The sequence below is a fragment of the Macaca fascicularis genome, chromosome 4, assembly GCF_037993035.2.
Source record: "Macaca fascicularis isolate 582-1 chromosome 4, T2T-MFA8v1.1".
NCBI lineage: Eukaryota > Metazoa > Chordata > Mammalia > Primates > Cercopithecidae > Macaca > Macaca fascicularis.
The window spans coordinates 62,350,661-62,376,347 of NC_088378.1; the positions used below are offsets into that span (position 1 = coordinate 62,350,661).

At 38.2% G+C, this 25,687-nt stretch overlaps 1 protein-coding gene across 2 annotated transcripts in view; it reads left to right on the forward strand.

Annotated features, from left to right (window-relative positions):
• Positions 1-25,687, forward strand: part of OPRM1 (opioid receptor mu 1) — an 89,685-nt gene that overhangs the window by 36,519 nt on the left and 27,479 nt on the right. For both annotated transcript variants that reach the window (XM_074037306.1, XM_065543609.1), the window contains exon 2: positions 25,332-25,684. In XM_074037306.1, the coding sequence (XP_073893407.1) occupies positions 25,332-25,684 (353 nt within the window). The remainder of the gene's footprint in view (positions 1-25,331; positions 25,685-25,687) is intronic.

A 25,687-nucleotide genomic window follows, 5' to 3' on the forward strand; every position in this document is an offset into this window, starting at 1 on the left:
GCCTCCCAAAATGCCATACCCAGCCATTACTTCTTTTGTTAAACATATCTACTGTAGGTTTTTGTTTTGTGGTTACCATGAGGCTTACAAAAAAATCTTGTAGGTAACAATTTAACTTCATAAAATAAAACTCTATATTTTTACTCCACTCCTCACCATATTTTGAATTTTTTAGTGTCACAATTTACATCTTCTTATATTGCATATCCCTCAAAGAAGTTTTTGTATTCTATGATTTTGTCTTTTAACCTTCATACTAAAGATATACACAAGATATACATGATTTACACACCCCATTACAGTACAGTCATGTATCACTTAATAACAGGTATATGTGCTGAGAAATGCATCATTAGGTGATTTTGCCATTGTGTGAACATCATAGATTGTATTTACACAAACCTAGATGATATTGACTACTCCACACCTAGGCTATATCGTATAACCTATTGCTACTAGACTACAAACCTGTACAAAATTTTACTATATTAAACACTGAATCTTATGGGACCATCATCATATATGCCACTTGTTGTTGATTGAAGTGTCATTATGCAGCTCATGACTGCACTCCCTTTTACTAGTGAGTCTTACACTTTTAGATGTTTTCATGTTACTCATTAGCGTCCTTTACTTTTGGCCTTAGCATTTCTTGTCCGGTGATAAACTTCCTCAGCTTTTGTTTGTTTGGGGAAGTTTTTCATCTATCGTTCACTTATGAAGGACAACTTTGCTGGGTACAATATTTGTGAATGGCAGGGTTTTTTTTTTATTTTTCCTTCAGTGTTTTGAATATGTCTTCTCACTCACTCACTCAAGCTTGGATTGTAAGATTTCCGTTGAGAAGTTTGCTGTTAAATGTATTGAAACTCCTTTTGTGTCACTTCTTTCCTCTTGCTGCTTTCAGGATCCTCTCTTTGTCTTTAATCTTTGAAAGTGTGCTTATATTGTGTCTTGGTTTAGTCTTATTTGGATTAAGCCTGATTGGAGACTTTTGGCCTTCCTTTACCTTGACATCTATATTTTTCTCCCGGTTTGGAAATTTTTCTGCTATCATGTATTAAATAAGCTTTCTACCCCTTTATCTATCTCTAATCCCTCTTGAATGCCAAAAACTGCTAATTTGCTCTTCCAATGTTGCCCCATAAATTCCATAAGCTTTCTTCAATCTTTTTCATTCTTTTTTTCTCCTCTGACTGTAAATTTTTAAATAACATGTCTGAGTTTACAGGTGTGTTTGTTGTGTTTGTTTTGCTTGATAAATTTGCTTGATGCTCTTTATTACATTTTTAACTTCGTTCTGTACTTTTCAGCTCCAAGATTTTTATTTGATGTTTTGTTCCTTTAATCTCTCTGTTAAATTTCTCAGATAAATTTCTGAATTGTTTTGCTATATTTTCTTTAAGTTTACCAAGTTTATTTATTTATTTATTTATTTATTTATTTATTTGAGATAGAGTCTTGCCATGTCAGCCAGGTTGGAGTGCAGTGGTGCAATCTCAGCTCACTGCAACCTCCACCTGCTGGGTTCAAGTGATTCTCCTGCCCTCGCCTCCTGAGTAGCTGGACCTGCAAGCACATACCACCACACCCAGCTAATTTTTGTATTTGTAGTCGAGATGGAGTTGAAGCACATTGGCCAGACTGATCTCAAACTCCTGACCTCAAGTGATCTGCCCACCTTTGCCTCCCAAAGTGCTGGGATTACAGGGGTTAGCCACTGTGCCTGGCCTTACTAAGCTTTTTTAAAACAGTATTTTGATTTCTTTTCTGATAGTTTATTTATCTCCATCTCTTTAGAGTTAGACCTTAGCACCCTATTTTGCCATTTGATTATGTCATGTTTCTTTAATTGTCCTTGATATTCATGGTCATGCATTGATGTCTGTGCATTGAAAAATGAGTACTTATTCTAATCTTTGCAGTCTGACTTGGTCTGGAAATGTCCTTCAATAGTCCAGATATTCTGGGTAGATTGTCTGATGTGGTATCTAAGACTCTGACTGCTGCACCTGTTTCAGCACTAGGGGGTGCCTATGCCTAGGACTGCCATGCCAGCACAGTCTGGGCTGAAATTGCTGTTAGCTAGTTTCTGTGGTTCCCAAGTTTTCAGATGTTTGGGATGGGATTTTTGTCTGTGTTTAGTGGCTAGTTGGATTTCTGTCAAGAGGAAATGAAGCAAGAGAACTCCTATTTTGCAATCTTGTTCATATTACTCCCCTTTGGCATTTCTTGCAGGATAGGCCTAGTGGTAACAAACTCCTTCAGCTTTTATTTTTCTGGGAACAACTTCTCCCTCACTTTTGAAAGACAGATATAGAATCATTAGGTGACAGGTTTTTTTTTTCTTTTAGCACTTTGAAATTACCAACCCACTGCCTCTGGCTTCCAAAGTTTCTGATAAGAAATATGCTGATAATCTGATTGAGAATCTCTAAGATGAGACAAGTTTCTTCTGTCTTGCTGCTTTCTCTCTCTTTATTTTTGTCTTTCAACATTTTGATTATGTGTCCTGAGCATCTTTTATACATGACAAGTTTCTTCTTTCTTTCTGTTTTTAAGATTCTCTCTTTATCTTTGTCTTTCAACAGTTTGATTATGTGGGTCTCTTTTAGTTCACCTTACTTAGGGATCATTAGCTTTTTGGATGTTTATATTCTTGTCTTTCACAAAACTTGGGAAGTTTTCAACTATTATTTCTTCATGTAATCACTCAACCACCCCCACTTTCTTTTTCCTTTTGGATTGCCACAATATGTGTGTTAGTCCATTTCATGGTGTCTCATGGGTCCCTTACACTGTGTTTTTTCTTCACCTTTTTTCTTTCTCTTCTTCAGACTTGATAGTTTCAATTGTCCTATTTTCAATTCACTAATTCTTTTTCCTACTCAACCCTGCTTTTGAATCCTTTTGGTCATTTTTTAAAATTTCAGTTATTATTATATTCAGCTCTAGAACTTCTTTTTTGTTTCTCTTTAGATTTTCTATTTCCTTATTGATATTTTCATTTTGTTCATACATTGTTTTCTTGACCTTCTCCATATCCTCCTTTTGTTATTTGAGTAGCTTTCAAATGGTGTTTTAAAGACTTCTTTAGTAGGTTTGTCTTCTGATCTCTGTCAGTAACAGTTTCTGTTGTTGTTCATACTTTTTTCTTTCTTTGTATGCCTACTAATTTTTTTTTTCAAAAATAGACATTTAAATCTGATAATCTGGTAACTCTAGAAATCAGGTTGTTCCCTTTCCCCAGAGTTTGCTGCTATTTTGTTTCATTTTGATTTGATTTTGATTCTTGTAAGTTATCTCTGTGCCAATGATTAGCCTACGATATAAACTTAACATCTTCTCAGGCGTTTTTCCGAGCCTGTGCCTCTCCCTTGGCTTGTTAGTGACTTTCTGATTTTCCTGGTATATGCAGTTGCTTTGGAATATCCTAGTCTTTAATGTCTGATCATCAAAAAAGGAAAAATAAATGAAGTAGGGGGAATATGGTCCTGGTAATTTAAATTCCTTGGAAGTTGCTTCAGTTACAGGAAAAGAAATTTGTAATATTTGAAGGTGAGGAGATACAACAATGACTATCTGTCTTTGTGTCTGCACCTCCATGATCAGAAGCAGCAGTCAGCACTCAGAACATAGATTCTGATATTTGGAGGACAGAGTTCTTCTTGCCTACCTTGGCTCCTGCAAGCTACATGCAAGCTGCATGCAAGCTTCCTGAAGCTCATGCACTGCCTCCAACCAGGCTCAGGGTAAGAGAGAGAAAGCTGCTAGCCAGATAAGAGCAGAAATTGACCAAAATTAACCACAGTTTACTGTCAAGCATTCCCCTGGAAGTTGCAAGCCTTCAATAACACTCCAAAGTTCAAAAATATTTACAACACACAGAATATGCTAATGCAGTTGTTATCTAGATGGGGAAACAGATTCTTGAAGCTTCTACTCATCCATCTGCCCAGAATCTTTGCCACTGTTATTTAAGAGGTGGTAGCATGCATCTTGAAAGGCTGTGATGAAGATCAAGTAAGAAAAATCCAAGTAAACTCTTTAGAGCAATGCCTAGCATTCAACAAATGTTAGCTATAATTATAATGCTCAAAAACAGTATCTATCTCCATTATTATTTAATTTGTTTTAATGATAATTTTTGTGGTAATATTGTCAACACTTCACATTTATGGAAATTGAGACTCAGCAACTTGACTAACATCACAGACAGTGTTCAGATTTTTATATCCTAATTCCAAACCCAATATTCTTACTACTAGAATATGCTGCACCGTTTTACTCCTAAATTGGTTAAGAAGCCAAATATAGGAGGAGATTAACAAATCAAGGTAGCTGTAGTTACTCATTGGTCTGTGGGTTCACAGCATTTTAATAGAGCCGACTTTGCTCTTAAGATAGAGTAAGCAGTTGGTATGACTCAGGAATCTCTATGAATGTTTCTTCCTTAAAAGGCAAGATTTGCTTCTAAATCCTGTAACAATTAAGATTCTAATTAAGGGAACATTGGATAGACATATTAAGGAGCAAAATACCTCTAGAAGGTATTGAAAATACTCACTGTGAGTATAAGCCAGTTGATTACAACTGAGCAAGCAGGTCTTCACTTTGATAACTTCTAGACCTAAAGACCATGTTTAACTGATATTTGAAGGTATGAAATGCATAATATGGAAAGAGATTTAACCTAGAGCATGGTGAAGATCTAGCTAAAGGCACAGTGTGTAGTCATAGATGCTGAAGGAAGGAAGCAGCTCTAAAAAAAGGTGAATGGTATCCAATACTAGCTTTCATACTCCCAGGTCCACCTGAGATGGGTTTTTGCCTGCCACAGATAGACACTGGATAAATATGTATGCCAAGATTTCAGTGGTGCAGCAGCTGATGTAGCTACTATGCCCCTTAATTGGCCTGTACCCATCTGTCAACATCATTGGAAAATGTCTATTGTTTCCCTCTAATTGCTGATTTTTGTTGGCCTGCTCATCATGAAGCCTGATCCTCATTGTTATCTTCAAGTACACTGTATTATCCATGCTCACCAGACAAAAGCACCAAGAATATCTCTGTAGTTTAAAAAAAAATAGGTTTATTGATCTTGCTGCAGCAAGGGACACAGAAAATCCAGGGATTTCAGTTTATATTTGGTGATTTGGGAAAGGATTCAAAGAAACGAAGGTCTATCCAGACAGGGTGCTGTCTTAAAGCAAGAGAAATTTGATGAATGAGCATCAGCAATTTTTTATCTAGGAGGCAGAATTAAGCACATAAGGCTAGAGTTGTCACTGAGCAGTGGTCAATGACAATAAGAAGCAGTGTTTACTTAATGTTAACCGGAAAAGGGAGATGCTTGCCATTTTTATGGTTGTGGGTGATTTTGGTTTTCTCTCTTGTCCAGGCACGGTTACAAAGTTAACTTATTTTTGTCTTGTTGCATCACACCATGGAGAGACCTCATCTGAGGTTTATATTCTATGGAATTTTGTTCCACAGAGGAATACCACAGACTGATGGTTAGCAACTAGGCTGCTCCCCAAAAGTTCTCAGGGACTTTTTTTGGTCTTTCTCAAAATTACTCAACTGACTATTATATACTGTCCATTCTCCTTCTTTGGCAATAGGAGAGGGATAAAAATGAGAATCAATGTGGGAGTGGTAAAATAACAAGCGCTGGGAAGGTATGGTTTATTCTTATTGGAGGGAAATCTCCTACGAGTGTGAGATGATTAGGAATGTCATAATTAAACAAATATATAAATGTGGCCATTAGGATCAAGAGAATGCATCATGTTACTCAGGCATAGCAAGGCAGGCAATTGAGTGCAGATTGAAGGTGGTCTCTGTACTTATAAACCAATAGATAAAACAAATAATACTACTATAATCATCACATATGTTACATAGCACTAAGATTTCATGTGCAAGCATGCAAAAGGTTGAAATATATTTTCAAATTCATTGATAGCACAAGATTTGCCTTTATTCAATACTAAAACTGAGTACTTGTTTAAAGTGAATTTCAATCTTTCATTTTCAAGATAGCTAACTGAAAACAAGCACAAGACTCCACTCCTGGTGTCCAAACTCCAAAACATGATAGAGACTATTTTTTAGATAATATAAAGCAATAAATCAATGGACAGTCATACATTAGTTTATGAAAATGGCAGAGAAATTCTTACTAAACAATGTGATCTTTTAAAGGGCCCTATTAAAGGTTATTCCTGTTTTCTCTGCCATTTTTGAACCAACTGAGAGATAAGACAAAATGAATTAACAACTTCACTACTGATAAATATCTTTATAATGAAAAGTTGTGCAGTAACAATGGCTTCCCAATTCTTATCCCAGAATGCAGCATATTAAACCACCTGATTGCCTGCTTGGACCACTGGTGACCTCCGCACATGGATACCCGCCCCTTTAAAATTTAGAAAATAGAGTAGCTTTGTGTTTTCCTTGAGAAGCTGAATCTCAAAGAAAGAGAGAAAAGGAGAAAGCTATACATATCCTATTCTTTAAACATATAAACTAGCTAAGTCACTCCTCCTTTTGAAAGGAGTGAATAATGGAACTGAGAGAAATCAAAGCAGAGAAATGGTGGATGACTTCACTCATGAAACATGAAGTCAGAAGAAAGGAGTTTCTCCCATTGCAGATAAACTAAAATGCTAAAAGAATACCTGAAACTAAGAACAGCCAATATAAGCTGCAGATAGTGGAGGCAACCCCACTGATATTCCATAATGAGGCAGATTTCCACAGTGGTAGCAGGCATGTTAGTTTACTCTTTTATATCTTCTGGGCTAGACATAAGCAAAGGTGTCCTTTATAAAATTCATGCAACTTACGGAAGAGATACTAGGCTATACGTGGGAGACTAGCACTTCTCTGCAGGATTAGAAGGAAAGATAAGTAATCGAAATCAGATGACCAGCCACTAATGTATTACATCTACTACAAGCCGTCTCATCCTCTGTTTTTATTGAAAACTGCATGGTGTGTAAACTCAGGAGCTAATTCTAACCTTTATCTCCAGCCAGGCTGCACAAGCAGAAGCAGTGAACAGTCTACCAGGGAATATTATCTTCAAGGATCAGCTCAAAGCCAATAATCATCACACTGTTGAAGAGTGACCACCCCAGGAAAGAGACAGGGCAGCAGTGGGAACACAACAAACAGAAGAATTTACACTTGAGGAAACAGAATAAAAAAGCAATCACACAAGGACTTTAAAATAAATCATATCAGGCATGGTGGCTCACACCTGTAATCCCAGCACTTTGGGAGGTGAAGTCATGTGGGTCACTTAAGTCCAGGAGTTCGAGACCAGCCTGGCCAACATGGCAAAACCCATCTCTACTAAAAATACAAAAATTAGCCAGTGTGGTGGCCCACGCTTGTGATCCCAGCTACTTAGGATGGTGAGGCAGCAGAATCATTTGAACCTGGGAGGTGGAGGTTGCAATAAGCCAAGCTTGTTCCACTGCACTCCAGCCTGGGTGACAGAGCAAGACACTGTCTCAGAAAAATGAATGATAATAAGTCATATTTCACATCTTCAGAGAGATAAAGGAGAGAATTTGTTTATGAAATAGTAGGAAGCAATTCAAAAATAGTAAGAGGTGGTTATTAACAAGCAAAGCATAGCACCTAAATTCCCAGACAACCTAGGTTTCAATTCTGGCTCTGACGACAATCAATAGTTGGATGTCTCCAGGGCAAATTACTTAACCAATCTGTGTCTTCATTTTCCATCTGTAAAATGAAGATAGTCATGGTATATACCTTATATGTGTGGTATGAGGATTAAATAATTTAGCATTAATAAAGCACTCTGAACAGTATCTGACATATAAATGTTTGTTAAATAAACAAACAAATTGGAAATTCTAAAAATAACAACCATAATTTTTGGCATTCAGGATTTTATGGGTGAGCTGAAAACCAGGAGAGAAGGCAAAGAGCATGTTAACGAGCTGGAAGAACACAGAAAATGGGATGGAGGCTGGGCGCGGTGGCTCACACCTCTAATCCCAGCGCTTTGGGAGGCCGAGGCGGGCAAATCACCTGAGGTCAGAAGTTCAAGACCAGCCTTGCCAACATGGTGCAACGCAGCCTTTACTAAAAATACAAAAATTAGCCAGGCATGGTGGTACACGCCTGTAGTCCCAGCTACTCAGGTGGTTGAGGCAGGAGAATCGCTTGAACCTGGGAGGTGGGAGGTTGCAGTGAGTCGAGATCAGAGCCGGGGGACAGAGCAAGATTCCTTCAAACCAACCAACCAACCAACCAACAAACAAAAAAAGACAAGAAAAGAAAAGAAAATGGGACAGAAATGGAGAGTATGAAGAAACACATAAGATACTAAAAGGATAGACACAGAAAAGCTAAAATTTATCTATTAAAGGTAGAGAACAAAGGAAATGGAAGAGAGGCAATATTGGAAGAAATAACAGCCCAAACATCCTATAACTAAAGAAAGGAATGAGACTAAACTGATGTCTCTGTGTTCCAAGCACAATCAATATTTTTTAAAATTCTTGCCACATTTTAGTAAAATTCAAGAACATACAAAAGAGAGAAGATTGCAAGTACTACAAGAGAAGAGAAAATTATATTTTTAAAGGGAATAGAATGAGAGTTTTCAACAACACAATCGGCACCAAGAAGACAATGAACAGAGCAACATTTTCAAAGTGAACAAAAACTACTTTGAACCTTAAGCCAAACCGGCTCTCTTAGAGGTTATATCCTCAACGTACACTAGAAACATGCTTTTTAGAGATATTGAAGTAAATAGCAACATAATCAGTTACAAATATTGAAAATGATACAGTGAACAATAGGAATGAGACAAAGCAAAAAGAACTGGCATTTTTCATTACAAGGATGAAATTATGTATTTGTACCTTTTTCATAGAGATTAAATCTGTTTTTTATATAACCAACTAAAATAAGCACTTTTTTTTTTCCAGACAGAGTTCACTCTGCTCCCAGGTTGGAGTGCAGTGGCGCAATCTCGGCTCACTGCAACCTCCACCTCCCAGGTTCAAGCACTTCTCCTGCCTCAGCCTCTCGAAGAGCTAGGATTATGAGTGCAGGACAGCATGCATAGCCGATTTTTTTAATTTTAGTAGAAATGGAGTTTCACCATTTGGGCCAGGCTGGTCTCAAACTCCTGACCTCAAGTGATCCACCCACCTCAGCCTAAAACAAGCATTTCAAGTGCTCCTGTACAGGGGGCTTGAAAGACTTACAAGACTCAACCCCACCTCTGAGATACGCACCATGTGTTAGAGGGAGGAAGGGTAGAACAGTGAACAGACCCAGGGAATCCCAGTCTGTCATTTACTGGCTTTACAGATTGGGGAAAAGGAGCTGATGTCTCTGAGCCTTAGTTTTCTTGCCTGTAAAATGGGGATGATGAAGTGCCCACCCCATCAACTTTATGAATTACTTAGTGCAATACCGGGCATGTAGACAATATTCATTTTCATTACTCCTCTTCTCATGTATAAGGAGATACTTGAAAAGGCAATCACCATGTAGTAGGATTTTACTTTACTTTTATGTTATTCTTTGTATTTTCCTGTATTGTGTATTTGTAGAGTAAGCATGTGTTATTTTTACAAAGTTTAAATAATGCACCCTGTAAAGGAATCAATATTTTTAAATTATCAGAAGAAGATTTCAGAGATCATTTTTAATAATCTCAGAATAAGTAAGACCTTTATGAAAAACATGTACAGGCACATACACCACAGGTAGTCAAAATGTAATACTTCTAAGGGACAAAAACACTATGAATAAAGTTAAACAATAGCAATCTTTGAGGAAATATTTGCAGCATGTATCTTAAATTTTTATAAATCAATAGGAAAAAGACAACCCAATAAAAATGGTCAGAAAAAGAAAATAAATTCATAGAAGAGGCAGTACAATTAACCCAGAAATAGATGAAATTATTTTCAACCTCTAAATAGTATACTGTTAATTGAAACAATAATGGCATATTACATATCATTCATAATATTGGTAGATATGGCTGGATATGGTGGCTCATGCATATAATCCCAGCACTTTTGGAGGCTGAGGCAGGCAGATCGTTTGAGTTCAGGAGTTCAAGGCCAATTTAGACAATCGAGGGAGATCCCATCTCTACAAAAAATAAACAAAAATTTAGCCAGGTGCAGTGGTGTGTGCCTGCAGTCGCAGCTACTTGGGAGTTTGAGATGGGAGGATCATTTAAGCCAGTGAGGTCAAGGCTACAGTGTGCAGTGAGCTGTGATCACCCCACTGCACTCCAGTCTGAGTGACAGAGCAACACTCTGTCTGGAAACAAACAAAAGAAAAGATTGGTAGATGTTTTAAAGTATTTTGACATCAAGTATTGGGAGGATGTAGGAACAAACGATCATGTGCCTCAGATCAGAGGACAACTGCTTTTCCAGGTAATTTGGGTGACCTTCTCTAAACAGAAATGTGGATCCTCTGGAAACTGCTAACACCAGCCCAGAGAAAGATTTGCACAAAGAGACAGTTACAGCAACACCCATTGCAGGGTTGCTAATAATATTGAAAAATGAACAACGTAAATGCCAAGTGGCAAAAAGCATACATAAAATGAGGCGTATTCATATAAAATACTACTATACAGCTATTTTTTAAAAAATGAACTAAACCAGGCATGATGGCTCACACCTGTAATCCCAGCACTTTGGGAGGCTGAGGCAGATGGATCACCTGAGGTCAGGAGGTTGAGACCAGTCTGGCCAACATGGCGAAACCCTGTCTCTACTAAAACTACAAAAATTAGCTGGATGTAGTGACAAGCACCTGTAATCCCAGCTACTCGAGAGGCTGAGGCAGGAAAATCTCTCGAACCCGGGAGGTGGAGGTTGCAGTGAGTCGAGATCATGTCATTGGACTCCAGCCTGGACAACAAGAGCGAAACTCCATCTCAAAAAAAAATGAACTAAGTCTACAGGTATTAAAATGAAGAACCCACAAAATTATATTGCTGACTAAAAAGTTGAAGGAACTCACAGAATATATACAAAGTAGATAGAGTATGTTACTATTTGAGTTAAGAAAATAAATAATGTAGTCCGGGCACCATGACTCACACCTATAATCCCAGCACTTTGTGAGGCTGAGGTGGGCGGATTACCTGAGGTCAGGAGTTCAAGACCAGCCTGGCCAACATGGTGAAACCCTGTCTCGACTAAAATATATAAAACAAAAAATAGCTGGCCATAGTGGCGTGCACGTGTAATCCCAGCTACTTGGGAGGTTGAGGCATGAGAATCGTTTGAGTCCCAGAGGCAGAAGTTGCAGTGAGCCAAGATCATGCCACTGCACTCCAGCTTGAGCTGCAGAGTGAGACTCTGTCTCAAAAAAATAAAAAATAAAAATAAATAATGCGGCGTTGCATATTTTCTAAGGGTACATATTTATGCACAAAATTACTGTCAAGGCAATGTAACAGTCCAAACTCATGAGGCAGAGAGAGTGTGTGGTGTGTATGTGTTTGAGGAAAAGAGGCATATGATACTGGAATTGGCTTAAAGGGGTCTTTAGTATTATTGGAAACTTGTGTACAAGTGTTTTATACACAAAAATTTGTATTTTCATAAACTGATTAAAATTAATTTTAACATTGAATGAAAAAAGAAAGTTTGACTCAATACTTGTTTAAAGACTACATGTGCTAAAGGAGATATAATCAAGTCATTACTGTAATATAAAACAGACTAACCTGAAGAGAATTGGGAGAAAGAAGAAGAAAGGAGGAAGAAGAAGAGGAATAGGAGAAGGAAGAAGAAAAATAACAAGAATAAGAAGAAACGGAATACCTAGTAGAAGTAGCAGTAACCGCAGTAATAGTAACAATAGTCATTAGCAGAACTCAACCTAGAGAGATCACACCCGTGGAAAGGATCAAAAGACATCATGAAGGAGATAGTATTTGAATCGGGCTCATTATCAATATTTCACTCTAGGTATATTTTGGCCCAATCTTCCATAGTCATATCCTAGAACTGGACATCAAGAACTCCAAAATCTCCCCTGTAAGAATCATCACCTTTCAGACAAACACCTCTTCCTTTCCAGACCCTGAATCTGATACCTCCCCCAAAACTGAGCTCTTCAATCCATCATCCTCATTCCTTTTTTATAAACTACAAATCTCAAATGAGCACCTAATATTGCCAAGCAAATGTTTCTCTGCTAAATTTACTTTCCTGTTCTCTTCTCTTCTAGACCTCCGACCTTTTCTTCTCTATCATTTCCTTTCATGGATACTTCTGGGTTTTATTTTATTTATTCATCCAACAAATACTCATTTTGTTCCTTTCCAATTGAATTCAGGACAGTGAATATGGATTCTTTCCTGAAGTTTTGCTGACAAGTAAAACAAATGAAAATTATAAAACAGAAAAAAATGAGGTTAATAGAGGGCTTTCAATTAAAAAAACAATAAAAGCAGGCAAAAAAAGTTCTCAACAGATCTACAAGCCTCTTCTGTATCTGTACCCATATTTTTAGTCTTGTTGCTCGTCATAATCAAGAAGAAATCAACCAATCCGCATGTGCTCCAAACCCCACCCCCTTTCAGTTTCTCAAGGACATTGTTCATACTCTATTTTCCCTGCTTCTTCAAGTTTTCATTGCTACAACATGATTTAGTAGCACACATACATTCTCTAGTATATCAAATCATAAGGAGGTTGTTTCTAGGATTTTTGTTTTGTTCTGTTTTTAGAGACAGAGTTTCACCACGCTGGCCAGGCTGGTCTTGAACTCCTGGCCTCAAGTGATCCTCCCACCTCGGCCTCCTAAAGTGCTGGGATTACAGGCATGAGCCACTTCGCCCAACATTCAAATCACGTTTTTTAAAAAACAAAATAAGGCCAGGCATGGTGGCTCATGCCTGTAATCCCAGCACTTTGTAAAGCTGAGGTGGGTGAATAACTTGAGGTCAGGAGTTCAAGACCAGCCTGGCTAACATGGTGAAACCCTGTCTTTACTAAAAATACAAAAATTACCTGGGCATGGTGGCACACGTCTGTAATTCCAACTACTCAGGAGGCTGAGGAAGAAGAATCGCTTGAACTTGGGAGGTGGAGATTGCAGTGAGTTGAGATGGCGCCACCACACTCCAGCCTGGGCAACAGAGTGAGACTCCATCTCAGAAAATAAAAATAAAAATAAAAACTAATTAATTAATTAAAACAAAAACAAAAATCTTTCTTGAACTCACAGTTCTCTTTCCCTCTTGGTACCAAAATATCTCCAAAGACGTTTCTAAATCATTGACTTCCAGATCCTCACTCCCCATTTACTTTTTTTTTTTTTTTTAACTCATATCTGTTTATCATCCAACCCTACTACTCCATGGAATTTGCCAAGGTTCTTAACAGGTATTTTGTCAAAGGCAGTGAACATATTTCTGTTACTCAATCTCCTTGCATTCAGCAAATTTGACCACTATAGACTTCATGGTAATCTTTCTTCTTTTGACTTCCTTAACCCCAGCTCTGGGTTTCTTGCTTAAATTCTCTGGCCATTTCTAAGTTCCTCTACTTTCTCAGAGCTTTAACCTAGGCCCTCTTCTCTTCTGTGCATATACTTTCTCCTTAAGTTTTCTTCCTCAGTTCCATGCTTTATAAACTATCCATATGTCTACTACTCCCAAAGTCACATCACTAGCCCTATCCTCTCTTCTAAACTCCACATTCCAACTGCCTATTTAATTTCCTTACCAGTGACCTAATAGGCACTTAGCAAAAATAAGAAACAAAAATAATATCCATTGCGTATATCCCCTTTCAGTAATTCCTTTTTATGCTGCAGGTCTGTTATCCTTAAAACCAGACTATGAGAGTAAGCCTGTATTTCCAAGAAAGGTAAAAAGAACCCACAGGGAGAGCCATTGACTATCAATTCCATTACAGAATTTTGAAAGCTTTAGCTTTAAGATGCAAAACTAGATGGATGAGAAAGGAAAATGTTTTTCATGAATTCTGAAAGCTTGCACTTAATTATGAAAAACATATCCTAGGCTGCATGTGGCGGCTCACACCTGTAATCCCAGCACTTTGGGAGGCCAAGGAGGGAGGATCTCTTGAGCCTAGGAATTTGAGACCAGCCTGGGCAACATGGTGAAGCCCCATCTCTCATCTCTACAAAAAGTACAAAAGATTAGCCAGGCATGGTGATGCATGCCTGTGGTCCCACCTACTTGGGAGGCTAAGGTAGGAGGATCGCTTGAACAGAGGAGGTCAAAGTTGCAGTGAGTCATGATTGTGCCACTGCACTCCAGCCTGGGCGACAGAGCCAGACCTTATCTCAGGAAGGGGGCGGAGGGGAAGAAAGGTCATCCTAAAAACTGAAAGAATACAGCTTATGCAATAGGTCATACATTAGAAAATAAAAGCTGTTGAAAATGTTGATGATCCTGCCACACAGAGAGGAAGACAGGAGAGAGGAAAACATTCTGGGTTGGGGAAAGACATTTGAGAGGATAGGAGAAAGAGAGCAGGAGAAATTAACTCAGTGTGAGCCCTGCCTTTACCAACTGATCATCTCATTCCCTCACTCCAGGAAAAACTCTTTATGGGGAAATAAACAAAAGGAATCCAAAACAATAAAAGATGTGACCTCTCACCTGACTGGAATTCTGGAGAGAGACACTTCACAGAGTGTCCCAGGGTCCCCTGGAGTAGCTAGAGGGGAGTAGAAATCTAGCCAGATGACGCTTGGCAAAGAGAAACTGAAATGGTCTTTTAATATGAGGAGGAGACCCAAAATGGGATAGAGGAGGTTCATGGAGTTGGGAACTTTTGTGCCAGCCAGAGGCACCTGCGCTGCATGTGGGAAGTGAGCCCTCTAGAGTCTTGTGGCAGAAATCCAGGGGAGACACCAGAGAGATCATCAGGCTCCCTCCAGGAACAGCTCTGAGAGCCAGAGTTGAGAGGTGAGCAGGGAGGGGCTGGAAATATGTAGGGTGGGGCTCAAAACTCATACACACTGGAGTGCTCTGTAAGAAAACGATAAAAAATCACAAGTAAAAATAAGAAACTAAAGCAGATAATTCAATGGAAAAATGATTTACAAATATAAAGTTTTCAAATTTGACAAATAGCACAGATATCACAAAATTCAGAAAAGATACTTTTTTTATCTTTTTAATTTGTTTTCATTTTTTAGAGATGAGATCTTGCTCTATTGCCCAGACTGGAGTGCAGTAGCATGATCGTAGATCACTGCAGCCTTGAACTCCTAGGCTCAGTGGATCCTCCCACCTTGGCCTCCCAAAGAGCTTAGGATTAAAGACGTGGGCAACTGCACCTGGTCAGAAAAATAAATATTTTTGCTAGTTAACTCCCTGCCATACCTCTGTAATGCTTTCTTAAATGGTAGGCTGCATACTTTAGGAATGCCTGATTATTTGATTAAAATTTCAGATGATCATTTTCTATATGGAAAAAGGGAATAAGAATTAGTTTCTCTAGCATGATTAATGAAAAATTTATTTATTTTTATTGATATTTTACATAATTTTTTGGTTTGCAAATTGATCCTGGAATTGTCATTTAAATTTGTAAGATTGTCAGATTTGGGCACATTTCTATCAAGATCATTTCTTATATGAGCTATAAGATTTATCAGGAAAGTTTTTATCACATAAGTGAAATGTAATCCAATATGTTAAGACGCATGAAATATGTGATTTCACATACAGACATACTCATGGCTTTAGTAGTGCAGCAAACTTAACACCTTCAAATGCAAGAATCCTGACAAATTGTATTTCAAAACAATTGCCATCAAAAGTTATAGTCCATAAATAATTGCATTTTACATGTATAATCAGCTATAGTCATGATAGATGAGAATTGCTTTGATTAGATATGATAAAAATCAAATCCTCTACTTACAAAAACGTGTGTAAGATGATTTAAAAAATTTCCCACAGATTGGCTTCTGCCTGACATTTCAAACCTCATTTCTCTCACACTCACGTATTTCTGACATAGTCTGCAAAGTGCATTCCTATCTTTCCTCCCCGTCTCACTCCCTCTTTTCCTCTCTGTTTTTTTCTGGAACTTGATCCTTCTCTGCCTTCAGCATTCTTTCCATTCTGCATCACAGCACAGAGCCATCCCATCTGCTCGCATTAGAGAATCATTATCTAGAGTCTGGTGACCCGTACGTCAGTGGCTCCGGCTAAACTGTAGACATTTCCAATGGCTTAATGAACAGTCTCCTTTGTCCTACAACAGCATACATCCAAAGTGTCAACACCAAATCTGCTTTTCCTCTCTGCCTTCTCTGTTAGACAACGCTATTGTCATCTATTCATTCTCCCATGCTAGAAATGCGGAAGTCACATTACACCCTTCTTTCATTCCCTCCTTCTAAAAAATAATTAAGTCTTGTTGATCCTTCTTTCTAATAATCTCAATTCTCCATTTGTTGTATCTTCCTAAATGATTTTACTGATTATTGTGTTGTTCTCATTGTGGTGGTGGTGGGATGAAGAGGTGAGAAAGAGTAAGTGCCTTTTGAGAAGTATTGTCTCTGAGAAACCAATACGACAAGCAGGCACAGATGTCCAAACAAAAGGAGAAAACGTAGTCACAAATCTGGGAACAGAGAGGTTGGGAGTCAGTTTACATAGAACTGATAGGTTCAAACCACGGATTGTAAGAAAATAAAGCAGAGCCGGGCGCGGTGGCTCACGCCTGTAATCCCAGCACTCTGAGAGGCCGAGGCGGGTGGATAACGAGGTCAGGAGATTGAGACCATCCTGACTAACACGGTGAAACCCCGTCTCTACTAAAAACACAGAAAAAAGTAGCCGGGCGTGGTGGTGGGCGCCTGTGGTCCCAGCTACTCAGGAAGCTGAGGCAGGAGAATGGCGTGAACCCGGGAGGCGGAGCTTGCGGTGAGCTGAGATAGCGCCACTGCACTCCAGCCTGGCAACAGAGCCAGACTCCTTCTCATAAATAAATAAATAAGTAAATAAATGGAAAAAAAGAAAAGAGAAAAGAATGCAAAGGATATGGAAAAAATAAACAACTATGACTGTTACAGCATTCACTATAATGAGAAAATGTCTCAAGATTTCCAAGATACTCTCAGCACAGTCATCTTTGAAAAGAAGATAAGAAAGCTTTACATGCCTACCTCAGTGTGGCCAGAGAGGCGGAAGGGTATTTCTGGGACACACTGCTTATAACATGCTCAGCAATGCACTCCTAGAAATACACGTGGCCCGCAATGCAAGCTAGACTCCACTTTAGTTTTAGATGGAGTCTAGAGAAATGGCAGAAAAGCCTCAAATACTTGTACCTCTCTGTGCCTCGGGTCCTTCACTATCAAGCAAAGGTGCCTCTTTGCTTAGTTTCATAGAGGCCTCTTCCGGTCTTCTCTTTTTGAGGCAAATTAGCAAGCAATAGTTCCTTTCCTGTAGCAGGATTCAGAGGCTTGATATCACCCCTTTTACTCTTAGACAATGTGATCTTCAAAGTCTCATTGGGATCCTCTCATTATTCCATGACTTTCTATGATTGAAGTTTTTTTTTAATTTGACAGTGAATTGGCATATCAAAAACAAATATTCCCTCTTCATTCTTACTTCAAAAATTGCTGGTCTCCCAAGAAAAAAATGTTCTATCCTACACACAAAAGATAAAATAACCCAAGCTCTTATTTCTTTATTTAAATTCCATTCAATGAGTATTTGCTGGTGCCCATCTTGTGCTGGGTTCTATGCTGAATGGATTATTTTTTTCTATTTTATTTTGTTAAATTATTCTATCCATGTTACTTTTCACATTTTACTTCTATTGAGTGATTATATGTACAATGTCATTACCAAAAGTATATATTAAGCCTTATATTTGTTGTACTAAGTGCAGTAAAAAATAATTTTACTAGTAGTCTAAGCTCTCTAGAAATTTAAAATCTACAGCATATGCTTGCACTTCTACAAAAAGTAATTTTCTAATATTAATAATGATGAAATTGTTTTATTATATTTTGAAGTTGTTTTCTTTGTCGCTTCTATATTACAGAAATACTTAGGGCTATATACCATGATTTGAAGTTGCTAGTAATGCATACTTGATTTTTCATTTATAAAATTCCCAGATCCTAAAATATAAGAAATGACCTTTCTCCTTAGAAGTTATGAGTTTGAAATGTAAGCTATTTCTAAGCTCTAAATATCAGGTTCTTAGAATAAAAGCAAAGCAGTGTTCTCTGTAAATCGAAAAGCTCTAGCTCCTGAGATGGATGCTTCAATGCTGTTTTCAAAGTCTTTGGTCCAAAAAAATAAATCTTCTATATATTTGCAAACAAAAGCCAAAGCCACAAATAGGAATATTTCATCTAGTTATAACTGCATATATATGTAATCTGATATATATATATATCAGCAAATATAGCATAGTAACATTTTTCTATAATACATAAATACTATTTATCACAGAATACAGAAATCAGAGAAGCAAAACATGTCATTTTTTAGAAACTTCTGATAAGTGCTATTCATGTCCTGAAGTAAAGTTTTCAGAAATCGAATAATGCAGGAAATGGGCACTTCCAGAAAGCATAATACAAAAATGGGAAAGTAAGGTCTCTTGGCTGTAATGGAAGCATCTCTCTTTCCATTTCCTTTCCCACACCCAGAGGGGTAGTGCAGTGACATGCGGCCATGTTCTCTCCACACCCTCCACTCCAGTTTCCAATTCCAAAACAAGAATTTGAAGAGCCTTACAAAAATGCATACCAAAAAATAAGAGAAATAAAGGAGAAGGCAGGCCAATAGAAACCAAGAGAGAATGAAACAATGAGATTAGCAGGAGAGGTGACACAATAGAAATGTGTGCCATGAGCTTCTACACAATTATTATGAGGATACATAGATTTTCCTCTGATATTTTCAAGCACCAAATGCAAAAAGAAAAATATCATTAGTTATTCATTTTACGTTTTCTATATACAAAGTTCATCATGGTTCTGAGAAAGCAACTTCCCCTTGCTCTGTCTGACAGATAGTTTACTCAAGGTTTGTCATTAGGGGACCTGGAGGAGGAAGAAAGCAGAGAAGACTGGGGGAGGACAACGCAGCGAAGACAATGTGGAGGGAAAGAGTGACATGCCACCAAGAAGACGGATAGTCATCCTACTCTGGTGACACACAGAGATGGAAACAGCCACTTGTCCTCTGGATGGAGATGCCTCTTTGCTTAATTTCATACTGGCCTCTCCCCATCTTCTCTTTTTGCGGCAAACTAGCAAGCAATAGTTCCTTGTCTGATATCACCACTCTTTCCCTTTGCTGATAGTAGCTCATTGGAAATGTCATTAACCACATAACATTGCTTTGAAATAAATGTAAATTAAATGTTTCACAACATTTTATAGCAAAGTCCTCCATTCTCCTCTTCATTAAGATGGCGGAGAATATAATACAATAAAAGGACCTAATATGTAGTCTTTCTCCATGTTAATACCAATGAAAGGATAATCACTAGTTTTGATTATGTTTTTTCTTATTTTAGAACTCCCCCACAGACACACACACACACACACACACACACACACACACAAGTAAAAACGCACCTGGGATATCAGAATGGAATAGATAGATAATAATGGATAAAATTAATTCAGGTAGATACTCATTTGACCACAGTCTTTGTCTAAATAATTACTTGAAGTGTAGGAAAGTATCTTTATTTCATTGGATTGATCCAACTAATTATGAATATTAAAGGATAACACTCTAGGGAGGTTTATTTTCCTCAACTAAAAAAGTTAATTTCTATGTGAGGGTAAGTGGACATAAAAGTCATGGCAATTGCAAGAAATATATCTTTCCAAGCATCATTTCAATGATGGACATATAAGAGGGGCTCCTTGAATTCTTACTGAATTAGGTATCTTTCTTCACACCACTTGGTAAAAAAAAATGAAAAGTCAGAAAAATCAGCCCCAAAAGAGGTGAAATTCTTCTGTCTGTCACCACTGACTCTATTGTGAACGTATGAAAAAGGTAGTTGAGCAATATGAAGGCCATGATGTGGAATTAAAATAAAAAACACACGCAAGTTGGATTCTAAAATGTGTCCTTCCTCCTCTCACTCTCTTGATCAGTTTTATTTCTGTACTGAGACATGATCATCACAATTCAAAGAATTAACTACAGGCCAGGTGCGGTGGCTCACGCTTGTAATCCCAGCACTTTGGGAGCCCGAGGCGAGTGGATCACGAGGTCAAGGAATCAAGACCATTCTGGCCAACATGGTGAAACCCCATCTCTACTAAAAGTACAAAAAATAATTAGCTAGGTGTGGTGGCGCTCGTCTGTAGTCCTAGCTACTCCAGAGGCTGAGTCAGGAGAATTGCTGGAACCCGGGAGGCGAAGGTTACAGTAAACCAAGATCGCCCCACTGCACTCCAGTCTGATGACAGAGCGAGAAAAAAAAAAAAGAGAGAATTAACCACAAAACTAAACAGAAGTTTACAAAGCCCATCAGGTGTACAGAGGTAATTTATTCAATCTGGCTTCACTTAGCACAAATGGGTCAAAATCAATCACATTTTCGTAAGTAGAAATAGTTGGAGAAACGTGTGAAGAATAGGTCAAAAGATAAATAGGAATTATTTTATAACCATAAGAAAGGAAGAACATTTATAAACAAAAGTCATATATACAACATAAAAGAACAGGTGAGCTGCCAACAAAAGGGGCTCACAATGCCTTTTCCCCAACGCTTCTGGAAGCTCCATAAAAAATCACTCTAATAGGTCAAACACTGACGGTTCTCAGAAGAACACAATATTTTTCAAAAATGAATAGTGTGGTAAATTTGTTTGAATTCATAAAACAGCTATTTAATCATCTAGACCAAAGTTAAAGAAATACCTACTACAAAAATTTTAATGGGATAATGAGAAAGAAACAGCGTGGGCCACTGCTTAGAGCAGAAGACGGAGTTCAGTGGCTACCATAGGAAGGGTCAATGTCAGGACTGCCTGTGAGTCCAGATGAGTCTCTCTTTGCCCATTTTGACACAGAACACATTCACAGCACAGTACAAAGCAGTAGGCACGGAGGAAGGAAAAAGCCCTGTGATTTAATAGCCAGGAGTTCTACTCAGACCCACTCAGGTAAACTGAATGGCAAAGATAATTCTTCCTGCAGGTCACTTCTTTTGCTAGTTTGCTAACTCTGAGTCCTATGCTCCTGTGCGAGGCCCATGGTGCGACTCTGACCATCCATTGAACTTTGCTGGGACAACATTCATGCCACCACATCAGAACAGAACAGAATGAAAAGCTTGCCCATTTTTTTTTTCTCTTGAGACAGAATCTCTCTCTGTTGCTCAGGCTGGAATGCAGTGGTACGATTCTCCTGCCTCAGCCTCCCGAGTAGCTGGGATTGCAGGTGCCTGCCACCACTCCCAGCTAATTTTTCTGATTTTAGTAGAGATACGGTTGACCAGGCTGGTCTCCATCTCCTGACCTCGAGTGATCCATTCACCTTAGCCTCCCAAAGTGCTGCGATTACAGGCATGAGTCACCATGCCCAGCCCACATTGCTCCTTTTCTGATTAGACCATCTCTTCAGATTAAAGCCTTTGGGTATATGCTGGAGGCAATTGGAATTCTTAATCCTTTAGCTTTGTATGATTTTCTTTCACATATTTAGAAGATCGCTGAGCCCCCTTTTACATGTTGCTGTGATCCACAGCACGAGTAACTGGGGTAAGAATGCTGGCTATCTTTAGAGGAAGGCTTTTTAAATAAATTGAGAAAAATTAAACGGCATCATTCCTATAAAATGTCCATTGAAAGAATTTTTTTAGATAAATATTCACTTTTCTTTTTTATTATTTTTATTGTGTAAATTGACAGATAAAATTATATATATTTACCATGTACAACATGATGTTTTGAAATGTATACACATTGTGGAATGGCTAGCATGCCAATTAACATGTGTATAACCATGTTTCCTTTCACCATGTTGAACCCTGACATAAGTTTTTTTTTTGTCAAACACCTCATTCTGGAGAAGGAAATGATTTTTTTAAATTAAAATAAACATACATTGGAAATAGTGCTAAAATAAGCCTGAAGGAAAGGTTAGAAGTATGATGAGTCAGAAAACTGTAAAGAACCAGTTACTTAACATAAAACACTATTAAAGATAAGCCGCACAAAGTAAGGTCTGCTGGGTAGGAAAGTGGCGAACGCAATGAAGCATGTCTTTAGATCACGCAGGTCTGTAACCAACGGTGAGTCTAGCAAAACTTATTTTCTGCTTTTGGGGAGAAACTTCTGCTTATTAAAGAAATCAAAAATATTTAAACTTCTTGAGCACCAAGTTCAATTATTCTAAATCTTAAAACCATAGTTTTCATTTTGCTTTTTTGTTAGTTTTTGTACTTTGGAGTATTTGTCTACATTATCTTTTCATATTTGCCATATTTAGAGTCCAAACTAAAATCACATTATTTTCTCTCCTCAAGTTAAATGGCTCTACCTTTTTCTTTAAAATCCGTTCAGAGAGTGAAACTTCTAAAGCAAGTCAAGAAAAAAAAAAAAGCCCTGAAAATGTGGAGCTTTTCTGGCAGTAATGCAACTTCTGCAAGTATTGCAGACCGGATCAGGTATCAGAATTTTAAAGCTTCAGTAACAAAGCCACCCTATTGACCCTGAGGAGATTTATGAAGTCACTTTCCTGATGTTATTGAAACCAGAACACTTTCCTGTACACAGAATTCAGTCCGAAAGAAAGGGCCTCCAACCAACAGCCGTCTTGGACTGAATGAGTTAGACTCAACCTCGTGTGATGGAAAAATAGTAAACACAGCTAACATTTAAAAGGAATTGATGGCACCATGTAAATCAGAAGCCCAAGAAGGGCCTGGCTTGAGGTATGGGGTTCTCTCTCATTCTCTCAAATCCACATCCTCTGGATTAGGTCCATTTTCAGACAAGCTCCTCCAGCAACTACATACCATACATCTTCTCAGGTGTGGGTCCTGCAGGAAAACTACTACACTCCTTCTCCGTAAGTCTCAAAATAAACTCTCACTGGCTCTGGTTGGAACATGAGACCATCCTTGCCATTCACCATAGCCCCAGTCACTGAACATCTTCACGCCCTGGACTAATAATAGAGCCCATCACAAAGCACCTGGACTGAGAATGGGAAATGAGTGGTTCCCAGAGTGAAACTGAGGTACTATTACTAAATGAAGGTAAATATATGTGGAATCTTAAAAAAAAAAAAAATTGATGTCCAATATTTGCAAGGTATACTTCTGCCATCAGATATAATATATTATTGCAAGTGTACCTGCTTATCCATTCTACTATCATATTTCTAATTTCTGCAGGCCTTGAAAGCATATGACACTTCTAGATACTTACCCAGGAGAAAGAAAAGCATATAAAGACTTGCACAAGAATGATTATAAACAGTTTATTTGTAACATCCAAAAGTTATATGCAACTCAGTTCCCATTGATAGGTGAATGGATTAAAAAACAGAAGAATGGATAAGTAATACTACTTGCCAATAAAAAGGAATTATTTCTTGTTATATGCAACAACATGGATGAATCTCAAAATAATTACACTGAGTGAAAGAAGCAGCACAAAAAAAAGAGTACATACTGAATGATTCTGTTTGCATCTTCTAGGAAATGCAAACTAATCTACAAGAACAGAAAGAAAACCAAGATTGGCAATTGCCTAAGGAACAGTGAGGGTGGGATATGAGGACAGGGAGGGGCAAAAAGGAAAGATTAAAGAGCTACACAAAGACACTTTTGGGGGCAATTGATGTCATTGTCTTGATCAGGAGTTGACTTTTTTTCTGTAAAGTGCAAGATAGTAAGTAACTTAGGCTTTGCATGTGATCTGATCTCTGTTGCAATTATTGAACTCTGCCATTGTAGCATCAAAACACTCATGGGTTTTTAAATGGGTGTATCCGTGTTCCAATAAAACTATTTATAAAAACAGGCAGTGGCCCAGTTGGATCTACACACCATAGTTTGCCAATCTCTGATCTTAATTATGGTGGTGGTTTCACAGGTGTACACATGTATCAAAGCTTATCAAGTTGTACACTTTAATTATGTGTTATTTAATGTAGGTCAGTTCTACCTCAATAAAGCATTAAAAAATAAAAACAAAGCAAACACACTTGGGTTCCTCATCATGGATTGGATACAGTCTAATTTTCTTACCATGGCATACAAGTTCTTCAGGTACTGGCCTCTCTTTTTCCCCAGTCAGATCCGTTGCTATTCCCTGGTAGAATGTGCTTGACACACACCTCAGGTCACTCCAACTCTACACCTTTGTTGGGGTTCTCTCTGTTACCTCTCTGTCTAGAATGACCTGCTCCTACCAAGTGTCTAACTCAATCATCCTACTTGTACTTCGAGATTAAACTTGCACTTCCAGGATGCCTTCCACATCTTACTCCTGCTATTCCCTTTGCCTTATGCTCTGTGAGTTGCCTCATCTCTGTGCTTCATAATATCCTGTGTGTTTGTATGTGCATGTGTTCGTGTACATACTATCTACAGACGTGCACAATTATAATTCTTGATAATTTTAACTATATTTATATAGCTAAAATTTTCTCTTTTATATTTACAATTACTATCCAGTCACTGCCTCTACTACTTGACTGGAATCTCCCTCTTTCTATTGGACCTATCACAATGACTGACACAATACCAAAAAACAAAAAAACCTCACTGTGTGCTTGTGCCTGTAATCCCAACATTTTGGGAGGCTGAGGAGAGAGGATTGATTGAGCCCAGGAGTTCAAGACCAGCCTGAGCAACATGTTAAGACCCTATCCCTACAACAGTTTTTTTAAATTAACAGGGTATGGTAGCATGCACCTCCCAGCAACTCAGGAGGCTGAGGCAAGAGGATCTCTTGAGCCCAGGAGGTTGAAGCTGTAGTGAGCCCTGTTCATACCTTTATATTCCAGCCTGGGTAACAGGGCAAGATCATATCTATAAAAAAAAAAAAAAAAAAAAAAAAAAAACCTCAACAAAGCAGCATCATTGCTATTATTACAGCTATTCAGCCCATAGGCACATCATTGACATCATTGTAAATAGCCAAGCTAATACTGGAAAATAATTCTATATCGAATCTCAAAAAAGCTTTCTATTAATTCATGCAAATTTATTATTGGAAGCTTACCTGTATTTTACATGAGTGTCTTTTACTGACTCGGACACTCTTCTTCCTTTATCTCCTAGATACACCAAAATGAAGACTGCCACCAACATCTACATTTTCAACCTTGCTCTGGCAGATGCCTTAGTCACCAGTACCCTCCCCTTCCAGAGTGTGAATTACCTAATGGGAACATGGCCATTTGGAACCATCCTTTGCAAGATCGTGATCTCCATAGATTACTATAATATGTTCACCAGCATATTCACCCTCTGCACCATGAGTGTTGATCGATACATTGCAGTCTGCCACCCTGTCAAGGCCTTAGATTTCCGTACTCCCCGAAATGCCAAAATTATCAATGTCTGCAACTGGATCCTCTCTTCAGCCATTGGTCTTCCTGTAATGTTCATGGCTACAACAAAATACAGGCAAGGTG